Source organism: Carcharodon carcharias (genome assembly GCF_017639515.1).
Source record: "Carcharodon carcharias isolate sCarCar2 chromosome 27 unlocalized genomic scaffold, sCarCar2.pri SUPER_27_unloc_1, whole genome shotgun sequence".
NCBI lineage: Eukaryota > Metazoa > Chordata > Chondrichthyes > Lamniformes > Lamnidae > Carcharodon > Carcharodon carcharias.
Genome location: NW_024470624.1, coordinates 2,829,210 through 2,851,478, shown reverse-complemented (window position 1 = coordinate 2,851,478; position 22,269 = coordinate 2,829,210). Strand labels below are relative to the sequence as shown.

At 45.7% G+C, this 22,269-nt stretch overlaps 1 protein-coding gene across 1 annotated transcript; it reads left to right on the top strand.

The window, feature by feature from the left end:
* The first annotated feature begins 1,336 nt into the window (after positions 1–1,336).
* LOC121273664 (zinc finger protein 239-like) lies at positions 1,337–20,760 on the top strand. The gene is made up of 2 exons (XM_041180820.1): positions 1,337–1,372; positions 18,318–20,760. Exon 2 carries the CDS (start codon positions 18,679–18,681, stop codon positions 19,267–19,269), a length of 591 nt encoding a protein of 196 aa, XP_041036754.1. The 5' UTR covers positions 1,337–1,372; positions 18,318–18,678; the 3' UTR covers positions 19,270–20,760.
* Positions 20,761–22,269: the final 1,509 nt, after the last annotated feature.

Below are 22,269 nucleotides of genomic sequence, written 5' to 3'. Positions count from 1 at the left end.
CTCCTGACCCATTAAACCCCTCAGAGTAAAAATCTGAAGACAAAAATGCTTTGTTCACACCTGAGCTCAGCACAATGAGAGAGCAGGGACAGAGTCACAAGGGAGACTGAGAACAGGAGATTCACTGAGAATGGCTGGGCTGGACTGGGGTATGTTGTGATAATGAGATGGTTGATCAGGCTATTCATCATAGGGGTCTTGGGGTTAGGGGGCAGTGAGTGAGTTCAAGTGGCAGCCTTCAATAAAACAACAACCTGTGTTTATATCGCACCTTTAATGTAACAAAACGTCCTGTTTTGGTTCCAGAATGGCCTTTACCTCTGACATAGTCCATTGCGGGTTCAAGAAGCATTTTGAAACAGAAATTGACAAAATTTTATAAAGTTGTTCCAGATTATGCCATAGAACATCCCACTCAATTTTTCTCAGTCATTTCTGGGATGTTGGTGGCTCATCCCAAATTGCCCTTGTTCAGAAGGCATTTAAGAGTCAACCACATTGCTCGGGTCTGGAGACACATGTCGGCCAGACTGGGTAAGGACAGCATATTTCCTTATGGAATCAGAAGGGTTTTTGCAACAATCGGCAATGGTTTCACTGTCATCATCAAACCTTAAACTCCAGGTATTCGTTGAATTTAAGTTTTGCCAGCTGCCATGGTGGCATTTGAACTCAGGTCCCAGAGAATTACCCAGGGTCTCTGGAATAACAGTCCACTGACAATGCCATTATCCCGCCACCTCTCGAGCTATAAATCTCTGCGTGCCAGACATTCCCTCCTCCCTATTGATTGTATCTAATTCATCCGACTATTCTCCTCCTGCTTTTTCCCCAATTCTCCTCCATGAAGGTGCTGACTCTCGGGTTCAGTTTCACACTCACCTTTTGCCGTCCCCAATACGTCACCCAGGTGTCTAAATCTTTACACCTGAAGTTAAACTGTTTTGCTAAGGGGGGCGTCACAATCAAATCCAGTGACTACCCACATGTACTTTGTGTCAGGGCGGGGTCACTGCGCCCCCCACCCCCACTTTCCATCCCAGTCCCAGGAGTTTGGAAACTGGGCTCCGGGTGATTAATGGCGATCCCCGGGTCCCACAAGCCCCCACGCTGGGGAAGCCGCTCTATCTGCCGCGCAGGCGGGCGGCCTGGGACTGTGCATGTCCGAAAGAGAAGCGAAGCTGCGCGTGTGCGTGGAGAATCCACCCCCGCCCTCCCGCCCGCCCCCCCAGACTGCTCGTCATGTTGAGGGATGGACGAATAGGAAGGGGTGGAGGACCGGAAGGACTCTGGTCCTGCAGCCCATCAGAGCTTTGTGTGAATGAAGTTTGAGCTTCACACAGACTAAAACTTCCTCCTGTGTCCAACATCTGTGAGTAAAACACTTTCTTTTCTCCCCCTTTCCATTTATTTTCTCATTCTGGGGGGAAATTGTTGACTTTCAGGAACTGAAGGGAAAGGAAGTGAATCCAGGGAGGGTGCAGACTCTGGAAAGGTTGGCCCAGGTCTCTCTCTCTGTCTTAAAGACATTGACATCCTTTGTTCCCTCAGTTTGACACATTTATTTGTCTGGCTAAAAGGATGGTCTCTTTCCTACTGTTCACAATGAGAGGGGTGGTTTCCCTCGGAGATGGCTGACATTTAAAGGGGACAGTAAAATAATATAGGATAGAAATATGTCTAGTGTTGTTATATGATACATATTAGATATATTATTTATGGGTCTGTAATACATTTAATTGATTTTTATTTCTAGTCTTGTAATATAGTCCTGTAGCTACGTTATAAATTTCCAGTCATAGAGTCATTACAGCACAGAAGGAGTCCATTCAGCAATGTGAGTCTATGGCCGACTCTCTGTATAACAATCCAGACAACCCCCTTCCCCTGTAAGTTTATTTCCTTCAAGTGACCGTACAATTTTATTTTTACATCATTGATCATCTCCCCTTCCAGCACCCTTACAGGTCATTACAACTCGCTGCTAAATTATGTGCTTCCATGCATCCCCTCTGTATCTCTGATCAAGTAGTATCGTGTATATTACACACATTTATGGTCCAGTATATACACATATATATGGCTAGCAGACTGCACAAGGATTTTCAGATCTCTGTGTCCATGACATGAAGCAGTGACTATATATCTGTCATTGGGAAAATGCTAGAAGCTATTATTAAAGATGTTATAGCAGGGCACTTGGAAAAATTCAAGGAAATCAGGCAGAGTTGATATGGTTTTGTAAAATTGAAATCATGTTCAAACAATTTATTAGGGTCTTTTGAAGGAGCCACTTGTGCTATGGATAAAGGGAACCGGTGGATGTCCTGTACTTAGATTTCCAGAAGGTATTTGATAAAGTGCCACATCAAGGGTTATTGCAGAAAATAAAAGCTCACGGTGTAGGAGGTAACATATTGGCATGGATTGAAGATTGGTTAGCTAACAGGAAGTTGGCATAAATGGGTTTTTTTCTGGTTGGCAGGATGTGACGAGTGGTGTGCCACAGGGATCAGTGCTGGGGCCTCAACTTTTTCCAATTTATATAAATGAATTGGATAAAGGGACCAAAGAAATTGTGGCTAAATTTGCTGACGACACAAAGTTAGGAAAGTAAAATGTAGTGTGGATGTAAGGAGGCTACAAAGTGACAGATATAAGTCAAGTGAGTGGGCACTGATCTGGTAAATGGAGTATAATGTGGGCAAATGTGAAATCATTCATTTTGACAGGAAGAATAAAAAGGTGAAAAATTGCAGAGCTCTGAAATTTAGAGGGATCTGGGTGTTCCAGTGCATGAATCACAAAAGGTAATATACAGACACAACAAACAATTAGGAAAGCTGATAGAATGTTATCATTTATTGTGAGGGGAATTGATTACAAAAGTAGGGAGCCTATGCATCAGTAGTACAGGGCACTGGTGAGACCACATCTGGAGTACTGTGTACAGTGCTGGTTTCCTTATTTCAAGAAAGATGTAAATGCATTAGAAGCAATTCAGAGAAAGTTCACTTGACTAATACCAGGAATGGGCGAATTGTCTTATGAGGAAAGGCTGGACAAGTTAGGCTTGTTTCCACTGGAATTTAGAAGAGTAATAGGCGCCTTAATTGAAACCTTTAAAATCCTGAGGGGTCTTGGCAGGGTAGAAGTGGAGACGATGTTTCCTCTTGTGGGTGAATCTTCAACTCGGGGTCTTTAAAAAAACTCTTTAAAAATAAGGGGTCGCTCATTTCAGACAGAGCTGAGGAGAAATTTTTCTCTCAGAGGGTTGTGAGACTTTGGAACTCTCTTCCTCAAAAGGTGGTAGAAGCAGAGTCTTTGAATATTTTTAAGGCACAGCTAGATAGATTCTTGATTAACAAGGGGGTGAAAGGTTATTGGGGGTGGGCAGTAATGTGAGGTTGAGGTTACATTAGAATCAGCCATGATCTTATTGAATGTGGAGCAAGCTTGAGGGGGCAAGTGGCCAACTCCTGCTCCTAATTCATATGTTCGTATGTTTGTGCATTTGTATGTATGGATCTGTACATCAGCATGAATCAGCACCTTCAGGAGAACTGGGAGCATGAATGTTAGGTCCAGAAAATGGTGGAAGAGTGTCTGGAATGACTGTTGGGGTAAGAGAGGAAAGAATGGTCCACAGAAACTAGAATTGTCTGTTCTGAATTTCTATCCTGTACTGACAGTGAGGACTTTTGTAAACTCCTTTTACAGGATATTCAAAGGGGAGGATTTGCAACAGAAATCTCAAACCAATTGTCATGTCAAGATTTGACAGAGTCGCTTGATTTATTAGGACCTGAATATCATCAGCCTTTGAACGTGGAAGGAGAAGTGTTTGTCTGTTCTGTCTGCTTAAAAGGCTTTAACATCACTGGGACTGGAAAAGCACTGAGACACACACACCCAAGAAAGAGTGTTCCTGTGCTCTGACTGTGGAAAGAGCTTTAACCAGTAACACAGACTGAAAAAACATTGCCCTATTCACAGCGAGGAGAGACTGTCTGTAGATGAGGCTTCAATTGATCATTGAACCTGGAGAGACACAAGGACACCCGCACCATGGAGAAACCATGGAAATGTGGGGACTGTGGGAAGAGATTCCAGACCCTATCTGCACTGGAAACTCATCGACCTGCTCTGAGTGTGGGAAGAGATTCAGTGATTCATCCAACCTGCTGATGCACCAGCGAGTTCACACTGGAGAAAGGCCATTCAACTGCAATGAATGAGGGAAGGGATTCAGCCGTTCGTCTACTCTGCGGAGACACCAGAGAATTGACAGTGGGGAGAGGCTGTTCACCTGCTCTGATTGTGGGAAGGGATTCACTCAGTTATCCAGCCTGCAGACACACCAGCGAGTTCACACCGGGGAGAGGCCATTCACCTGCTCTGAGTGTGGGCAGGAATTCAGTCAGTTATCCCACCTTCTGACACACAGAAGAGTTCACACTGGGGAGAGGCTGTTCACCTGTTCTCAGTGTGGGAAGGGTTTCACTCATTCATCCCAATTGCTAACATACCAGGGAGTTCACACTGGGGCGAGGCCGTTCACCTCCTCTGAGTGTGGGAAGAGATTCAGTCAGTCATCCCAACTGCTGACACACCGACGAGTTCATACCGGAGAGAGGCCTTTCACCTGTTCTGAACGTGGGAAGGGATTCACTGATTTATCTGCACTGCAGAAACACCGATGAGTTCACACTGAGGAGAGGCCCTTCATCTGCTCTGAGTGTGGGAAGCGATTCAGTGATTCATCCCACCTTCTGACACACCAGCGAGTTCACACCGAGGAGAGGCCATTCACCTGCTCTGAGTATGGGAAGGGCTTCACTCAGGTATCCAACCTGCTGAGACACCAGTGGGTTCACAAGTGATTCATGAATTTGATTCTGCTGTTCTTGCTGCTGTTTGTCACATCCATGATCAAACTGTAGTAGAAAGGGTTAACAGATGGGATATGCTAATGTATGACATATAATGATGTACCACTGACATCAGTCAGTCACGTGTTGGACTCTCTCTCTGAGAGAGAGAGGTTGGAATCGTGCCTCGGAACAACGTGCCTTCTCTGTAACCTGTTTGGATGTAGTACTAATAACTAAGTGTTTAGCAGATACTAGAGTATGTCTACAGTCCGTCTGCTAACCACGTCCCAGGCTGAGACTCTGAGATCGAAGGACACATCTCCGAAAATGGTGGCAGCAAGTGAGACATCGATGTAAAAAACAGATCGGTGTTAGCGAAGGAACCACAGAGTGAAGAAAACTCTGAAAGTAGCTCATAAGAAACTGGCAGAAAAGAAGGCTCTGAAGAGAGGTAATGATGACTGTACCTGGTGAGCATTCCCTGTCCCTGTCCTGAAGGAGGCGCTGGAGAGAGGTAACGATGACTGTACCTGGTGAGCAGTCCCTGTCCCTATCCTGAAGGAGGCGCTGGAGAGATGTAATGGTGACTGTACCTGGTGAGCAGTCCCTGTCCTGAAGGAGGCGCTGGAGAGAGGTAATGATGACTCTACCTGGTGAGCAGTCCCTGTCCCTGTCCTGAAGGGAGGTGCTGGAGAGAGGTGACAGTGACTGTACCTGGTGAGCAGTCCCTGTCCTGAAGGAGATGCTGGAGAGAGGTAACGATGACTGTACCTGGTGAGCAGTCCCTGTCCCTATCCTGAAGGAGGCGCTGGAGAGATGTAACGGTGACTGTACCTGGTGAGCAGTCCCTGTTCCTGTCCTGAAGGGAGGCGCTGGAGAGAGGTGACAGTGACTCTACCTGGTGAGCAGTCCCTGTCCTGAAGGAGACACTGGAGAGAGGTAACAATGACTGTACCAGGTGAGCAGTCCCTGTCCCTGTCCTGAAGGAGGCGCTGGAGAGAGGTAACTATGACTGTACCTGGTGAGCTGTCCCTGACCATGTCCTGAAGGAGGCGCTGGACAGAGGTAACGGTGACTGTACCTGGTGAGCAGTCCCTGCCTCAAGGACCCACAGAGAGACCAGCAGTGGGAGTTATGGAAAAGCCATTTTCTCCAGTACCGAGCACTGTCAGGCCTTCACTAAGAGGAGCAGAAGTTTTGAGCTTCCCTGTCAGCATCCTGGGGATCATCATTGACCAGAAACTGAACTGGATTAGCCATATAAATAGGGGGAGGGGGTGGCGAGTGTTAGTGTCACTGGACTGGGAATCCAAGCACCCAGGGTAATGCTCAGGGGGTCCAAGTTCAAAACAGGACACAGCAGATGGTGAAATTTCAATTCAATAAAAATCTGGACCATGAAACAAACCATTGTTGATTGTTGTAAAAACCCATTTGGTTCATTAATGTCCTTTAGGGAAGGAAATCTGCCATCCTTACCTGGTCTGGCCGACATGTGAATCCAGATCTGCAGTAATGTGGTTGACTCTGGCCTCGCGAGTCACTCGGTTGTATCAAATCGCTAAAGAGTCAATGAAAAGGAATGAAACCAGACGGACCACCCAGCATCGACCGAGGCACTGGAAACGACAACTGCAAACCCAGCCCTGTCGACCCTGCAAAGTCCTCCTTACATCTGAGGCTAGAGCCAAAATTGGGAGAGCTGTCTCACAGACTAGTGAAGCAACAGCCTGACATGGTCACTCTCACGGAATCATTCCTTACAGATAATGTGCCAGACACCACCAAAACCACCCCCGGGTATGTCCTGTCCCTCCGGCAGGACAGGCACAGCAGAGAAGGTGGCACAGTGGTATACAGTCACAGAACCACACAGTGCACAAGAGGCCCTTCGGCCCATTGAGTCTGCACCAACAGTGAGAAACAGCTGACCAACCTACCTAATCCCATTTACCAGCATAAAAGCAAAAAAAACTGCGGATGCTGGAAATCCAAAACAAAAACAGAAACAGAAATACCTGGAAAAACTCAGCAGGTCAGGAAGCATCGGCAGAGAAGAGCACAGTTGACAATTCGAGTCCTCATGACCCTTCAACAGAACTAAGTTAAAATAGGAAAGGGGTGAAATATAAGCTGGTTTAAGGGGGGTGGGGGGTGTTGTTGGGACAAACAGCCAGTAATAGGTGAAGATAACCAAAAGATGTCACAGACAAAAGGACAAAGAGGTGTTGAAGTTGGTGATATTATCTAAAGGAATGTGCCAATTAAGAGTAGAAAGCAGGACAGACAAGGTACAGATAGCTCTAGTGGGGGTGGGGTGAAGGAATACTAAAAGACCAAAAAGGTAGAGATAAATGATGGGTGGAAATATATTTAAAAATAATGGAAATAGGTGGGAAAAGAAAAATCTATATAAATTATTGGAAAAAACAAAAAGGAGGGGAAAGAAACGGAAAGGGGGTGGGGATGGAGGAGGGAGTTCATGATCTAAAGTTGTTGAACTCAATATTCAGTCTGGAAGGCTGTAAAGTGCCTGGTCGGAAGATGAGGTGCTGTTCCTCCAGTTTGCGTTGAGCTTCACTGGAACAATGCAGCAAGCCAAGGACAGACATGTGGGCAAGAGAGCAGGGTGGAGTGTTAAAATGGCAAGCGACAGGGAGGTCTGGGTAATGCTTACGGACAGACCGAAGGTGTTCTGCAAAGCGGTTACCTAGTCTGCGAATGCAGTAGACTAAGTTGAGGGAAGTGCAAGTGTAATGATGCTTTACTTGAAAGGAGTGTTTGGACGGTGAGGAGAGAGGAAGTGAAGGGGCAGGTGTTGCATCTTCTGCGTTTGCATGGGAAGGTGCCATGGGAGGGAGTTGAGGAGTAGGGGGTGATGGAGGAGTGGACCAGGTTGTAACGGAGGGAACGATCCTTATGGAATGCTGCCGGGGGGTAAAGGGAACATGTGTTTGGTGGTGGCATCATGCTGGAGTTGGCGGAAATGGCGGAGGATGATCCTTTGAATGCGGAGGCTGGTGGGGTGATAAGTGAGGACAAGGGGGACCCTATCATGTTTCTGGGACGGAGGAGAAGGCGTGAGGGCGGATGCGCAGGAGATGGGCCGGACATGGTTGAGGGCCCTGTCAACGACCGTGGATGGGAAACTTCGGTTAAGGAAGAAGGAGGACATGTCAGATGAACGGTTTTTGAAAGTGGCATCATCAGAACAGATGCGACGGAGGCGAAGGAACTGAGAGAATGGGATGGAGTCCTTACAGGAAGCGGGTGTGAGGAGCTGTAGTCGAGGTAGCTGTGGGAGTCGGTAGGCTTGTAATGGATATTGTTGGACAGTCTATCACCAGAAATTGAGACAGAGAGGTCAAGGAAGGGAAGGGAAGTGTCAGAGATGGACCATTTGAAAATGATGTAAGGGTGGAGATTGGAAGCAAAATTAATAAATTTTTCCAGGTCCTGACGAGAGCATGAAGCATCACCGAAGTAATCATCAATGTACCAGAGAAAGAGTTGTGGAAGGGGGCCGGAGTAGGACTGGAACAAGGAATGTTCCACATACCCCATAAAGAGACAGGCATAGCTGGGGCCCATGCGGGTACCCATAGCCACACCTTTTATTTGGAGGAAGTGAGAGGAGTTAATGGAGAAATTGCTCAGTGTGAGAACAAGTTCAGCCAGACAGAGGAGAGTAGTGGTGGATGGGGATTGTTCAGGCCTCTGTTCGAGGAAGAAGTGGAGAGCCCTCAGACCATCCTTGTGGGGGATGGAGGTGTAGAGGGATTGGATGTCCATGGTGAAGAGGAGACGGTTGGGGCCAGGGCACTGGAAATTGTTGATGTGACATAAGGTGTCAGAGGAATCACGGATGTAGGTGGGAAGGGACTGGACAAGGGGAGAGAGAAGGGAGTCAAGATAACGAGAAATGAGTTCCGTGGGGCAGGAACAGGCTGACACGATCGGTCTGCCGGGACAGTCCTGTTTGTGGGTTTTGGGTAGGAGGTAGAAGCGGGCCGTCTGAGGTTGGGCAGCTATCAGGTTGGAAGCTGTGGAAGGAAGATCTCCAGAGGAGATGAGGTCAGTGACAGTCCTGGAAACAATGGCTTGATGTTCAGTGGTTGGGTCATGGTCCAGGGAGAGGTAGGAGGAAGTGTCTGTGAGTTGACGCTCAGCCTCCGCGAGGTAGAGGTCAGTGCGCCAGACAACAACAGCACCACCCTTGTCAGCGGGTTTTATGACAATGTCAGGGTTGGACCTGAGGGAACGGAGTGCAGTAAGTTCAGAGAGAGACAGGTTAGAATGGGTGAGAGGAACAGAGAAATTGAGATGACTAATGTCACACCGACAGTTTATCAGCACTTGGTTCATAGCTTTGCTAGTCAGGAGGGAATTGCCCTGGGAATTCTCAACATCGACTCCAGACCCCATGAAGTCTCATGGCAGCAGGTCAAACATGGGCAAGGAAACCTCCTGCTGATTACCACCTACCGCCCTCCCTCAGCTGGTTGGTTTTGTTATGAGTTAAGCTTATAATGTTCCCAAGGTGATATGTTTAATTGTAAAATGTGACAAAGGGAAAACATTATCTTTACAGTGTGTAAAAAGGTAGTTGTTACAGTGTTTATCATGTTAAAATGTGTTATAGTTTGAAAAGTATTGTGAAAACTTCCTTACTTCAGTCAGGTTTTTCAGGGATGGGGTGTGGGAGGAGCATGTGATGACCCACGTACCTTGGGAAAAGGATGTTTTTTCTCGGGCAATGTCCCCTTTAAACCCAAAATGAAACTGGGGATTTTTCTGAGGGAGAAGTCATTGATTTCCTGGTTCTGAGGTCATTAATTTCAAGAAATGCCCATGCGGTCATACCGGAATGAACAGCTCAGAAGCCAAGAGTAAATAGACAGCAAATTGCAGATTGAATTACAGTTTGAGCCCTGCTGAAGCAGCTTCAGTTACAGGGGCAAATGACAGACACAGTCAAGAAAAAAAGCAGTAGTTCAAAACAGAACCTGGTGTTGAAGCAGGGCTCTCGGAATAGAGTAGGGACTGTGATACCCTGCGTGTTATACAGTTGGAAAGGACAGAGAGCAGAGAACTGAAGACGAGAGCAGGGAGTTGTGGATTGGAAAAGACCCCTGGCTTCTATTTGTTTTGCCAGAGCAAACCAGACCTTTTAAAGGGGTTGAAGAAGGGAGTCTCTGGGGATTCTGTGACATCAGGACTGTCATGACTGAAGAGGGAGAGCATTTGTAGGCGTGCACTTTGTTGGTGTTCACCGTATTCAGGGACCTCAGGTAGAATAATGGTGCCAGTGAACGTGACTCCAGGGCCAAATCCATTGAGTGGGAAGTGAGAGATCCGACAGAGGGAGGGCAATTGGAAAGACTGTGAGATTGCCCATGGTGCAACATGTGTGCAGGACGTAATGTGGGTGTTAATAACAACCTGAAGTGTATCTTTGTTTTATCGATTATTTAAAGTGAAATTTACCCTTTTCTTTGAAATATCCATCGCCTGTTAATTAATGTTTGTGTTTATTTCAGTTGGTTTATTAGAGTAAAAGTTTTAAAAGGTGAAATCTTGTCCATTGGTTTTCTTTCCATTGGTGTTGTGGGGATTCCTTTCATTTAATAAGTTATCGGTCTCTACAGGAATTGGAAAGAGAGTCATAGAGTCATTAAGGCAGAGTAGGAGGCCATTCCACACATCAAGTCCTTGCTGACCCTCTTTTTAACAATATAGTCAGTCCCATTTTCCAGTTATAACCCTGCACCCCTGCAAGTTTAGTTCCCTCAAGTGCCCATCCAATTTCCTTCTGATATCTGGATAAAATGACCAATAGCTGGGAGGGACCCAAAAAAAAGCCTGTTTAACCTGGAACATCTGCTGTTTATTATTCAGACCTGGAAGGTGAGAAGGGGTTTAGTTAATCAGCAAGTCGAGCCTGGATCAGGTCAATAAAATGGGGATGAAATGGGTTTGATGTGTAAATGAGATGGGAAAGCTTTATGTAAACCCGATCAAATCTTTGAGAGGAGAGAGAGAGACAAACATTAGAACAGGTCCCAGTCCCCATTAAAAAACGCAGCCTGGGAAGATTAGGAAGGGGACCTCCTCTGCCACTCAGTTAGCTCATGGCTGATCTCCACCTCCTGTGTTTGCTGCACTCTGCACAGGGTTGGGTCGATGAGGGATGGAAGCCAGTGAGATTAGAGTGGGGGTGGGGCCGGGGAACCAGAGCCCAATGAATGCACACGTGAACACTGCAGGAGGCAGATCCCCCCACAACTGACCAAGCCAGAAGGAAGAGAGCATCCTGAAACGCAGCAAGAATTCTCTCAGCTGGGAGCTAACCAGGCAATGTGTTGTGAGGAGGCTTTAGAGACATACCCTGGTAGACTCGTTCTCCGAAGCTGTGGGCTTGTCAGCTTGTCAGTGAAACTAGGCGTCCAACAGCCACAGCCGCCTCTAATATTGGACGGTGGGTGTAACCCTGTTCTGTTTAAGCAGACCGAGCTGTTGCTGGGTTATCATGATATTTTTAATCTGACCCTTAATTAATTCAATTCCATCCGTTAATCACATTGATTCAACTACAGTGCTTACTCTGTTAATCTGCAAATAAAGTGTCCCTACTCACACTCAGTCCATTCACCTGTCACCCCCTGTGCTCACCGACTGACAGTGGCTCCCACTCAAGCAATGCCTCCATTTTAAAATTCTCCTCCTTGGGCCCGATTTTACCTCTGTAAAAGTGAATGGGATTTTGAATGAGTTAAAATCGGGCCCTTTCTTTTCAAATCCCTCCAGGATCTCGCCTCTCCCCATCTCTGTAATCTCCTCCATCCCTACAACCCTCTGAAATATCTGTGCTCCTCTCATTCTGGAGTATCCCTGATTTTAATCGCTCCACCATTGGCGGCCGTGTCTTCAGCTGCTTGTGTCCCAAACTCGGGAATTCCCTCCCTAAACCTCTCTGACTCCCTCCTTCACTTTCCTCCTTTAAGATTCTCCTTAAAATCTGCCTCTTTGTCCGAGCTTTTGGTCACCTGACCTAATATCTCTATGTGGCTCAGTGTCAGATCTGGTTTGATAATCGCTCCTGTGAAGCTCCCTGGGAACTTTTATTCCATTAAAAGTGCAATCTAAATGCAGGTTGATTTTGATGTGGTGTTTGAATTATTTTCAGGGGACGGTGCTATTGTTAAGCAGTCAAACACTTTCTTGCTGTGTCCAGAGAGAGCTACAGGAAGGCTGTTCACTATGATCGGCCCTGCAAGGCTTTGTTCCATGTTTAAATATACAGAGGAATGGAGACATTGTTATATCAGTCACTCAGAGCTGAACAGAAGCCTGTCTCTTTAAATACAGATACAGGGAAAAAGCTGAAATGAAATCTGTCCATTTTAACCTGCACAAAAGCAGGAGGCTCAGATTCACAGGCTGCAGAAGGAGTCCATTCAGCCCATCGTGCCCCTGCCATCTCTTTGAAAGGACTCTGATTCATCCTGCAGGCCTGCGCATGGTTCCCAGGGAGTGTTCACAACTCCTACATTCTTGGTCACAGATCCCTGACATGGCCGCTATCTTCGCGAGGGCACAAACCTTTGTGCAGTTCATCTGAGACCAGGAGAGCCAGGTTACGAGAACGATTGGGTTTGCCCAGATTTTGGATTTCCCACAGGTGCAGGGTGCCATCAACTGCACTCACGTGGCACTCAGATCTCCGTGGCAACAAGCGGCCAATTCTGTCTACCGGAAGGGCTTCCATTCTCCGAATGTGCAGCTGGTGTGTGACCAACTGCTCTGCTCTTTCCCCACAGGTCTACAAATGCTTCCCCTTCCAGTATTTACCCTTTGGAAAGATACTATTGAATCTGCTTTCAGGTGGATCAGAACAACTCGCTGTGTCAAAACATAAATCTCATCTCCCCTTCTGGCTCCTTTGCCAATTACCTTAGAGGGACTCACTTTCTGTTAAAGAGCCTGCCAAATCCTCTCACCCACTTTCCCTAAAGTGTACAAATCTAATCATCAAAAGCCCAGAAAAATCAGATATTATTACTGATAAAAGTTTATCATGAAACAGAACATGGTTTAAAAAAAATAGAAAATAATTTGAGGATCAAAGACAACCAGAATAAAAGGATATGCACAATGTTCTGGACCCAAATGGTTTCTCTTTAATTCATCTGTCCCCTGTTCGCTGCCCTCTTTGTGGAACATCTCCGCTCAGTCCACAAGCATGACCCTGACCTTCCAGTTGCTGCCATTATAATTCACCACTTTGCTCTCATGCTCACATTTCTGTCCTCGGCCTGCTACAATGTTCCCGAGAAGCCCAACACAAGCTGGACAAACAGCACCTCATCCTCCGATGAGGCATTTTACAGCCATCTGGACTCAACATTGAGTTCAAAAACTTCAGACCGTCAACTCTGTCCTCCATTTTGAGTGTATTTTTGCTAAGTGCCATTCTGCATCTTGTTTTCATGTTTTTGCTTTCAGACAGAGCTGACCTTTATTCTGCCATTCACACTTTCCCTGGACCAATGCTTTGTTTCTTTACCACAACCATTACCTCTCCCATTGCCTTTTGTTCCATGATATTTTGTTATTTAATCTCGTCTGCCCTCTAACCAATCCCTGACTTTCCCTTTTGTTCTACCGGACCCTCCCCCCTTTCTCAACAGCATCAAACCCATCACATTTCTCCCTCTCTGAAGTTCTGAGGAAGATTCATATTGGATTCAAAACGTTAACTCTGTTTCTCTCTACATACATAGTACCAGACCCGCTGAGTTTTTACAACACTTTCAGTATTTATTTTAGATCTACCTGCAGTGATAGGGAAAACACTGTTTACTATCCAGGATAAAATAAATGGCCTTCATCAGCTTTTGTGAATCATTTCAGCAGCAATAACAGCAGAATCCAATCCCTGGAATCAATTGTAAACTTGCTGGTGTCTCAGCAGGATGGTTGACTGAGTGAATCCCTTCCCACACTCAGAACAGCTAGATGGCCTCTCCACAGTGTGAACCTGCTTATGTGTCTGCAGGTTTGATAACTGAGTGAATCCCTTCTCACACACAGGGCAGGTAAATGGCCTATCTCCAGTGTGAACCTATTTGTGTGTCTGTGGGCTGGATAACTGAGTGAATCCCTTCCCACATTTGGAGCAGGTGAACAGTCACTCCCCAGTGTGAACTCCTTAGTGTCACAGCAGAGTGGATGAAACAATAAATCTCTTCCCACACTCAGAACAGGTGAAGGGTCTCTCCCCAGTGTGAACTGCCTTGTGGTTTTTAAGTTCGGATGAATTACTGAATCCTTTCCCACACTTGGGGCAGGTGAATTGCCTCTCCCCAGTGTGGACTTGCTGATGCTTCAGCAGGTTGGATGAATCAGTGAATCTGTTCCCACAGGTGGAAGGAGCGATACCCAGGTGACATTAGTTTAAGATGATCGGAAAAAGAAGCAATAGCAACACAAGGAGAAACTTTATTCCACAGCGAGTGGCTTGGATCTGGAATACAGTGTCTGAGGGGCTGGTGGAGGCAGATTCACTCATGGTTTTCAGCAGAGAATTGGATCAGTATCTGAAGAGGAGATATAATCCATTGTGGAAAGTGGCCATTGAAAGAGGATGCCTTATCTTGATGGTCTGAGAATCCAGCCCTTTTCCCCCTGTGTAATGATGGCAGAGAATAGACATCGGGGCTGCTCAATGTACTGAAAGTGATTTGTTTTTGTTCGCTTTTTCTAAAACCAGATTAGAAGGAAAGGGATAAAATTCCGAAAATTAAAAAAAGGGAATTGCAGGCATCATTGACATCACTATACATATTGCAGACAAACATTTATTTATCTGTGATCACAAAATAACACAGCACAGAATGAGGCCACTCAGCCCATCGTGCCTGTGCTGTCTCTTTGAAAAAGCTTCTCCATTAGTCCCACTTTCCTGCCCTTTCCCCATGAGCCCTGAAAACTAGTCCCCTTCCAGGGTTTATTCAAATTCCCTTTGTTGAATCTGCTTCCACTAGCCTTTGAGGCAGTGCATTCTGGATCACAACACTTCACTGTGTAAAGATTTATTTACCTCATTTCCCCTCTGGCTTTTATGTCAATCACCTTCAATCTGTGTCCTCTGGTTAACAACCCTTTTGTCAGTGGAAACAGTTCCTTTTTATTTCATCGATGTAAACCGTTGATCTTGAACACCTCTATCAAATCTCCTCTTAGCCTTCACAGCTTTAAGGAGAACAACCTCAGCCTCTCCAGTGTATTCACATCGCTGATGTTCCTCATTCCTGTCTCCATACTAAATCCCTGCACCCTTTCCAAGGCCTTAACATCCTTCCTGAATTGTGGGACCCATATATGTTGTTAATTTCTAGAGAAATAGCATTGAAAAGCAGAGATGTCAGGTTAAACTTGTATCGGGCCTTGGTTAGACCACACTTGGAATATTGTAAACCGTTCTGGGTGTCCGTTTTTCTTTAAAGTATAGGGAGGACCTTGAAAAAGTGCAAGAAAGATTCACAAGGATGATCCCAAAACTGAGAGTGTTTCAGTTACAGGATGTATTGAACAGGTAGAGAACTTTTTCCCCAGAAAAGAGAAGGCTGAGGGCTGACTTCATAGAGAACTTTCAGGGTATGGACGGGTGCTATCGGGTTCATGTCATTAAATCCTCACTGTTGGTACAGGAGAGAAATTCAGAATTGATAATTCTGGTGCACATTGAACATGTTTCACCCTTTCACACCCTAAATCTCCGTCCCCCACATACTCCCTCCTGTTCTCCCCCAGTTTCCCTCCCCTGAAGGTGCTGACTCTCGGATTCAGTTTCACACTCACCTATTCCCCTCCCCAATATATCACCCTTGTGTGTAAATCTTTACACCTGAAGTTAAAAAACTGTTTTGCTAAGGGGCTGTCACAATCACATCCAGTCACTACCCACATGTACTTTGTGTCAGGGCGGGGTCACTGCGCCCCCCATCCCCACTTTCCATCCCAGTCCCAGGAGTTTGGAGACTGGCCTCCAGATGAGTCATGGCGGTGGCAGCTCCCACAATCCACCCGCGCTGGGGAAACCGCTCTATCCGCCGAGCGGACGGCCGGGCCGGGACTGCGCATGTCCAAGGGAGAGGGGAAGCTGCGCATGTGCAGAGAATGACGTTTCCCATTGGCCAACAGTTGCGCAATGGGTTCAAAGTGTCTCCCACTGGCACGACGGCTTCCGCTGCCCCATTGTCTGCATGTGGTGGGTTGACCAATGGGAAGAGTTGGAGGACCGGAAGGACTCTGGTCCTGCAGTCAATCAGAGCGCGCGTCTTGTGTGAATGCAGATGGAGCTTCACAGACTAAAACTTCCTCCTGTGTCCAACATCTGTGAGTAAAACACTTTCTTTTCTCCCCCTTTCCATTTCTTTTCTCATTCTGGGGGTAAATTGTTGACTTACAGGAACTGAAGGGAACAGCGCTGGAGGAACAGCACCTCATCTTCCGACTAGGCACTTTACTGCCTTCCGGACTGAATATTAAGTTCAACAACTTTGGATCATGATCTCTCTCCCCCATCCCCACCCCCTTTCCGATCCACTTTTTTCCAATAATTTATATAGATTTTTCTTTTCGCACCTATTTCGGTTATTTTTAAATGTATTTCCATCCATTGTTTTATCTCTACCTTTTAGCCAATTTCGATCCCTTCCCCCCACCCCGCCCCCACTAGGACTATCTTTACCTTGCTTGTCCTGCTTTCTACCCTTAATGACCTCATTTCTCAGCTAATATCACCACTATCAACACCTCTTTGTTCTTTTGTCTACGACATCTTTTGGCTATCTCCACCTATCACTGGCCCTCTATCTAGCTCTACCTGTCCCAATCCCCCCCTCCCCGCTTAAAGCAGCTTATATTTCACCTCTCCTCTTTTCTATTTTTCCTTAGTTCTGATGAAGAGTCATTTGGTCCCGAAATGTTAACTGTATTCCTCTCTGCAGATGTTGTCAGACCTGCTGAGTTTTTCCAGGCTGTTTTTGTTTTGGAAAGGAAGCGGATCCAGGGAGGGTGCAGACTCTGGAAAGGTTGGCCCAGGTCTCTCTCTCTTAAAGACATTGACATGCTTTGCTCCCTCAGCTTGACACATTTATTTGTCTGGCTAAAAGGATGGCTTCTTTCCTTATGTTCACAATTAAAGGGGTGATTTCCCCAGGAGATGGCTAACATTTAAGGGCACAGTAAATTAATATAGGTCGGAGATATCCCACACACAGAATCTCAATGCAGAAGAGACCCTTTGGTCCATTGAGTCTGCACCGATATGAGAAACACCTGACCTACCTACCTAATCCCATTTACCAGCATTTGGCCCAAAGCCTTGAATGTTATGACATGCCAAGTGCTCATCCACGTATTTTTTAAAGGATGTGAGGCAACCGGCCTCCACCCTCCCAGACAGTGCATTCCAGACCTTCACCACCCTCTGGGTAAAAAGGTTTTTCCTCGCATCCTCCCTAAACCTCCTGCCCCTCACCTTGAATTTATGTCCCCTTGTGACTAACCCTTCAACCCAGGGGAACAGCTGCTCCCTATCCACCCTGTCCATGCCCCTCATAATCTTGTACACCTCGATCAGGTTGCCCCTCAGTCTTCTCTTCTCCAACGAAAACAACCCAAATCTATCCAAACTCTTTTCATAACTTAAATGTTTCATCCCAGGCAACATCCTGTTGAATCTCCTGTGCACCCCTTCCAATGCAATCACAACCTTCCTATAATGTGGCGACCAGAACTGCACACAGTACTCCAGCTGTAGCCTCGCCAAGATTCTATGCAACTCAAACATGACCTCCCTACTTTTGTAGTAGATGTCTGGTGTTGCTATATGGGACATTTAAGATACATTATTAATCGTTCAGGAATAAAATACATTTATTATTATTTCTAGTCTTTTAATATATGTAGGTACGTACATATTCAATATATCTTTGGCTGTGTCATCAAGTTCTTTTATTATTTCTAGTCTTGTAATATAGTACTGTAGCTACCTTATATATTTCCAGCCTTACATTCATTACAACACAGAAAAAGTCCATTTGGCAACTTAAGTCCAAGATTGTGACCATGCGCTACATAAATAAAGTTCTTCCTCGCATTGTCCCTGTATCTCTCACCAGTAAATATACTCCTATGAGGATTTTCAAGTCTTGGACAGGAATCGGTGAGCATGCATCTTTTGATGAGCATGAATCGGCACCAGGAGAATTGGGAGGGTGTAGCAGAGTGAGAATGGAGGGAAAGTGTGAGGGATGGAGATTTTAAGCTTTTGGGGAATGAGAGAGGAAAGAATGTTCCACACAGACTAGAATTGTTGTTTCTGAATTTCTATCCTGTATTGACAGTGATGAATTTTGTAAACTCCTTTTACAGTATATCAGAAGGGGACGATTTGCAGACAGAAATCTCATGTAAACATCACATCAAGATCTGATAGAGCAACCCATTTCATCAGGACCTGAATATCACCAGCCTTTGAATCTAGAAGGAGAAATGCTTGTCTGCTCTGTCAGCCTCAATCAGTTTTAAATGTGTGTGTGACTGGAAAAGCACCGAGACACACACACCTGAGTGAGAGTGTTCCAGTGCACTGACTGTGAAAAGAGCTTTCACCAGTTACACAGACTAAAAAAAAATCACCATTCACAGTAAGGAGAGACATTGTACATGTTCTGTGCGTGAACGAGGCTTCTACTGACCGTTGGACCTGGAGAGACACAAAGACACCTGCACCATGGAGAAACCGTGGAAATGCGGGGACTGTGGGAAGGGATTCAGATGCCCATCTGAGCTGGAAATTCATAGACGCAGTCACACCGGAGAGAGGCCGTTCACCTGCTCTGTGTGTGGAAAGGGTTTCAGTCATTTATCCAACATAATGTCGCACAACCTAGTTCACACCGGTGAGAGACCGTTCACCTGCTCTGAGTGTGGGAAGGGATTCAGATCCCCATCTAAGCTGAAAATTCACCGACGCACTCACACCGGGGAGAGGCCATTCACCTGCTCTGAGTGCGGGAAGGGATTCACTCAGTTATCAAACCTGCAGACACACCGACGAGTTCACACTGGGGAAAGACCATTCACCTGCTCTACGTGTGGGAAGGCATTCAGTGATTCATCTGGCCTGCGGACACATCAGCGAGTTCACACTGGGGAGAGGCCGTTCACCTGCTCTGAGTGTGGGAAGGGATTCAGAGATTCATCCAGCCTACTGACTCACCAGCGAGTTCACACAGGGGAAAGGCCGTTCATCTGCCCTGTGTGTGGGAAGGGCTTCAATCAGTCAAGCAACCTCCTGCGACACCAGCGAGTTCACAAGTGATTGCAGGGTTTGGATTCTGCTGTTATTGCTGCTGTTAATCACATCCAGGACTGGACCATGTTCATTCTGACAGTTGGTGAAGTGGGAGGGTCAGTGGGTTTCTTTCTGCTGGGCTGGCCGGCCTCAGGACTTTGCTTCCAGTGGGCTGATGCTCTTTGAGCCTTGGAGTGCACATTTCCACTGAAATAATCCACAAAAGCTGATGAAGTACATTTATTTTATCCTAGACAGTAAATAATGCTTTTCTTACAACTGGAGGTAGATCTAAAATAAGTACATTTGTCTTTGTTCCATTGAAACTACAGCACAGGGCCAGGCCAGTCGGCTCAATTGGTCTCTGTCAGTATTTATGCTCCACATGAGCCTCCACCCACCCCTCTTCATCTCCCCCCCATCAGCATATCCTTCTATTCGTTTATCCCTCATGTATGTATCTAGCTTCCCCTTAAATGTATTCATGCTATTCACCTCAACCACTCGCTGTGGTAGCGAGTTCCACATTCTCACAACTCGCTGGGTAAAGGGGTTTCTCATGAAATCCCTATTGGTTTATTGATCCCCTTCATCATCTTAAAGACATTCATCAGGTCACCCTTCAGTCTTCTCTTTTCTAGACAAAGGCAGCCCCAGCCTTTCCTGAGGGTTAAATGCTCTGGTTCTGGAATTATGCTTGTGAATCTTTGTTGCCCCTTCTCCAGTGCCTCTATTTCCTTTTTCTAAATGGAGATGACAAATGTTGACAGTACTCCCAGTGTAGTCTAACCATGGTTCGAAACAAGTTGAACATAACCTCCCTGCTCTTCAATTCTATCGTTCTAGAATGCAACCTATATCTTGGCCCCACACTTTTGGAAAGATGTGAAGTTCTTAGAGAGGGAGCAGAGGAGATTTACGAGAATGGCACCAGAGATGAGGGACTTCAGTTATTTGGAGAGATTGCAGTAGCTACAATTGTTCTCTTTAGATCATTGAGTCATTAGGGAAGAAAATGGGGCCATTCTGTCTATCGAGTCCATGGTAGCTCCATATAGAGCAAACCAGTCAGTCCCATTGCTTTGTGATATCCCCGTAGACTGGCAGCTTTATTTACCTGTAGTGCCCATCCAATTTTGTTTCAATTTCGCTCATCTCCTCTCTTTCCCCCACACTCAAAGGCAGCGAGTTCCAGGACATTACCACTCACTGTGTAAAAATATTCCTCCTTACATCCCCCTACATCTCCTGCCCAAAACCTGAAATCTGTCCCCCTCGTCCTTGTACCATCAGCGAATGGGAACAGCTTTTCTTTGTCCACCTTCTCTCATCCTGTCATAATCTTGTACACCTCTATCAAATCTCCCCTCAACCTCCTTTGCTCCAAGGAGAACAATCCCAGTTTGACATCGAAAATAAAATATGTTCATGCCTGACATCAAATGTGAATGTTGAATTTCTGTTTTGAAAATATTATGAATATATTGTACTGGACAGTAAAGGAATTGGAATAACTCATCTTGGTCGTTCAGTGGAATATATCAATCTGGTTTCCACCTACATTCTAGTGAAAAGCAAGAAAGTGGAGATCAGATGAAGAATTTGATATCTTGGAAATTATTTGTTTCCTTTGACAATGATATTTTAAAAAAAAGAAAACCACATTTGACAGCCTGGCGAACACCTGAAATATCAGGACCATATAGGGAGAAATAAGCAAAGATCTCGAGGTCGACATCCTTGTTGAAATTTTCATAAGAGCAGCTGAAAGTTCAGAATATGTGACAAGTTATTTGAATACCAGTGTGAGTGTGCAGATGCGATTTGTTACATGTGAATCAATTAACGTGTAAACTCCTGGTGAAATGCACTGAGAAATGGGTCCCAAACATACACAGCTACTTGATAAACAGCCTGATATCAAATGGTTAATGCAGCCAGAGAGAACATTTTGACATCATCAAGGCACTGACACACACTCCAGAGAGAAACTGACTTTAAAACAGTCAAGATAGAATTAAACATACTGGTCAAGGTCACAAAGTGAGCAAAATTAAAGTAAAACTGATAAAATAATGGATTGGAACAATGAAGGGCTTGGGAAAAATAATACTGAGTGAGAACTGTCCACAAGTTAGACAGGGGTAAGGAGAGAGCTGGAGAATCTTTTACGTCCAGGCTTGATCTGTTGCTTGAAGCATATGTCCTTATGTACTAGTAACCTAGAACTCACAGCACTCCTTCAGGAGAAGAAAAGTTTGAGTAGATGTTACTCCAGGCGGGGCCAGAGCAGAACTGGAAAATAACAGAGTGAAATTGAGTGAAGGGTCGGAGAGAGAGTTCTCCCTCACAAGGTGTGGACTGTAAGAATCCTGCGGGAACCCCTACTTCAGGATTTGTTGCTAATTAGTGAACATTTGATTAAAAAGTATGACAGGCTGTGCATTTATTTTTAATTTTATTGTTATACTTCTCCTGTTTTTATTCCTGTTGTGTTTACTCTCTGGGAGAGGATGGTTGACAGGTGACAGGATGGGAAATTGTGGTTTGGGTCTTCATCGACCAAATGTTTTATTGATCTGAAAGTTGTAAAAGGGGCCAAACTTCAGCAGAAATCTGGCAGAGCTGAGAACAGATGACTTGCAATGTGGGAACAGGGAGATGAACACCTCCCAGAGGACAGAGAAAACAAGAGTGTCTTGAATCCTAGACGACACCTGGGTGTCAAGGCCACCACGTTTTCACTGCTTGGCATGGGAATGCTGACTCCCTGTACTGGGGACGGAGCGTGGGAAGCCAATTGTTTGAGAGTTTGATGTGGCTTGGGTGGGTACAGATGGTTCAATGACAGGTTTTGTAATTGGTCTGTTCAAATGTTAGCTCGGCAATGATTGGGTTAAATCAGTCTCCATAGACTTTGTGATGTAAAAACTATCAGAAGGGATTCCCCGAGCACAGAGATTTGTAGAGGTTTTACATATTGCATTGACTGGTGCCATGGCATCTGGGGCAGACCAGGGAGCATTT

What these genes read in the sequence shown, in the direction of transcription:
- LOC121273664 (XM_041180820.1), top strand. Translation starts at nt 18,679, where the DNA reads ATGGAGAAACCGTGGAAATGCGGGGACTGTGGGAAGGGATTCAGATGC.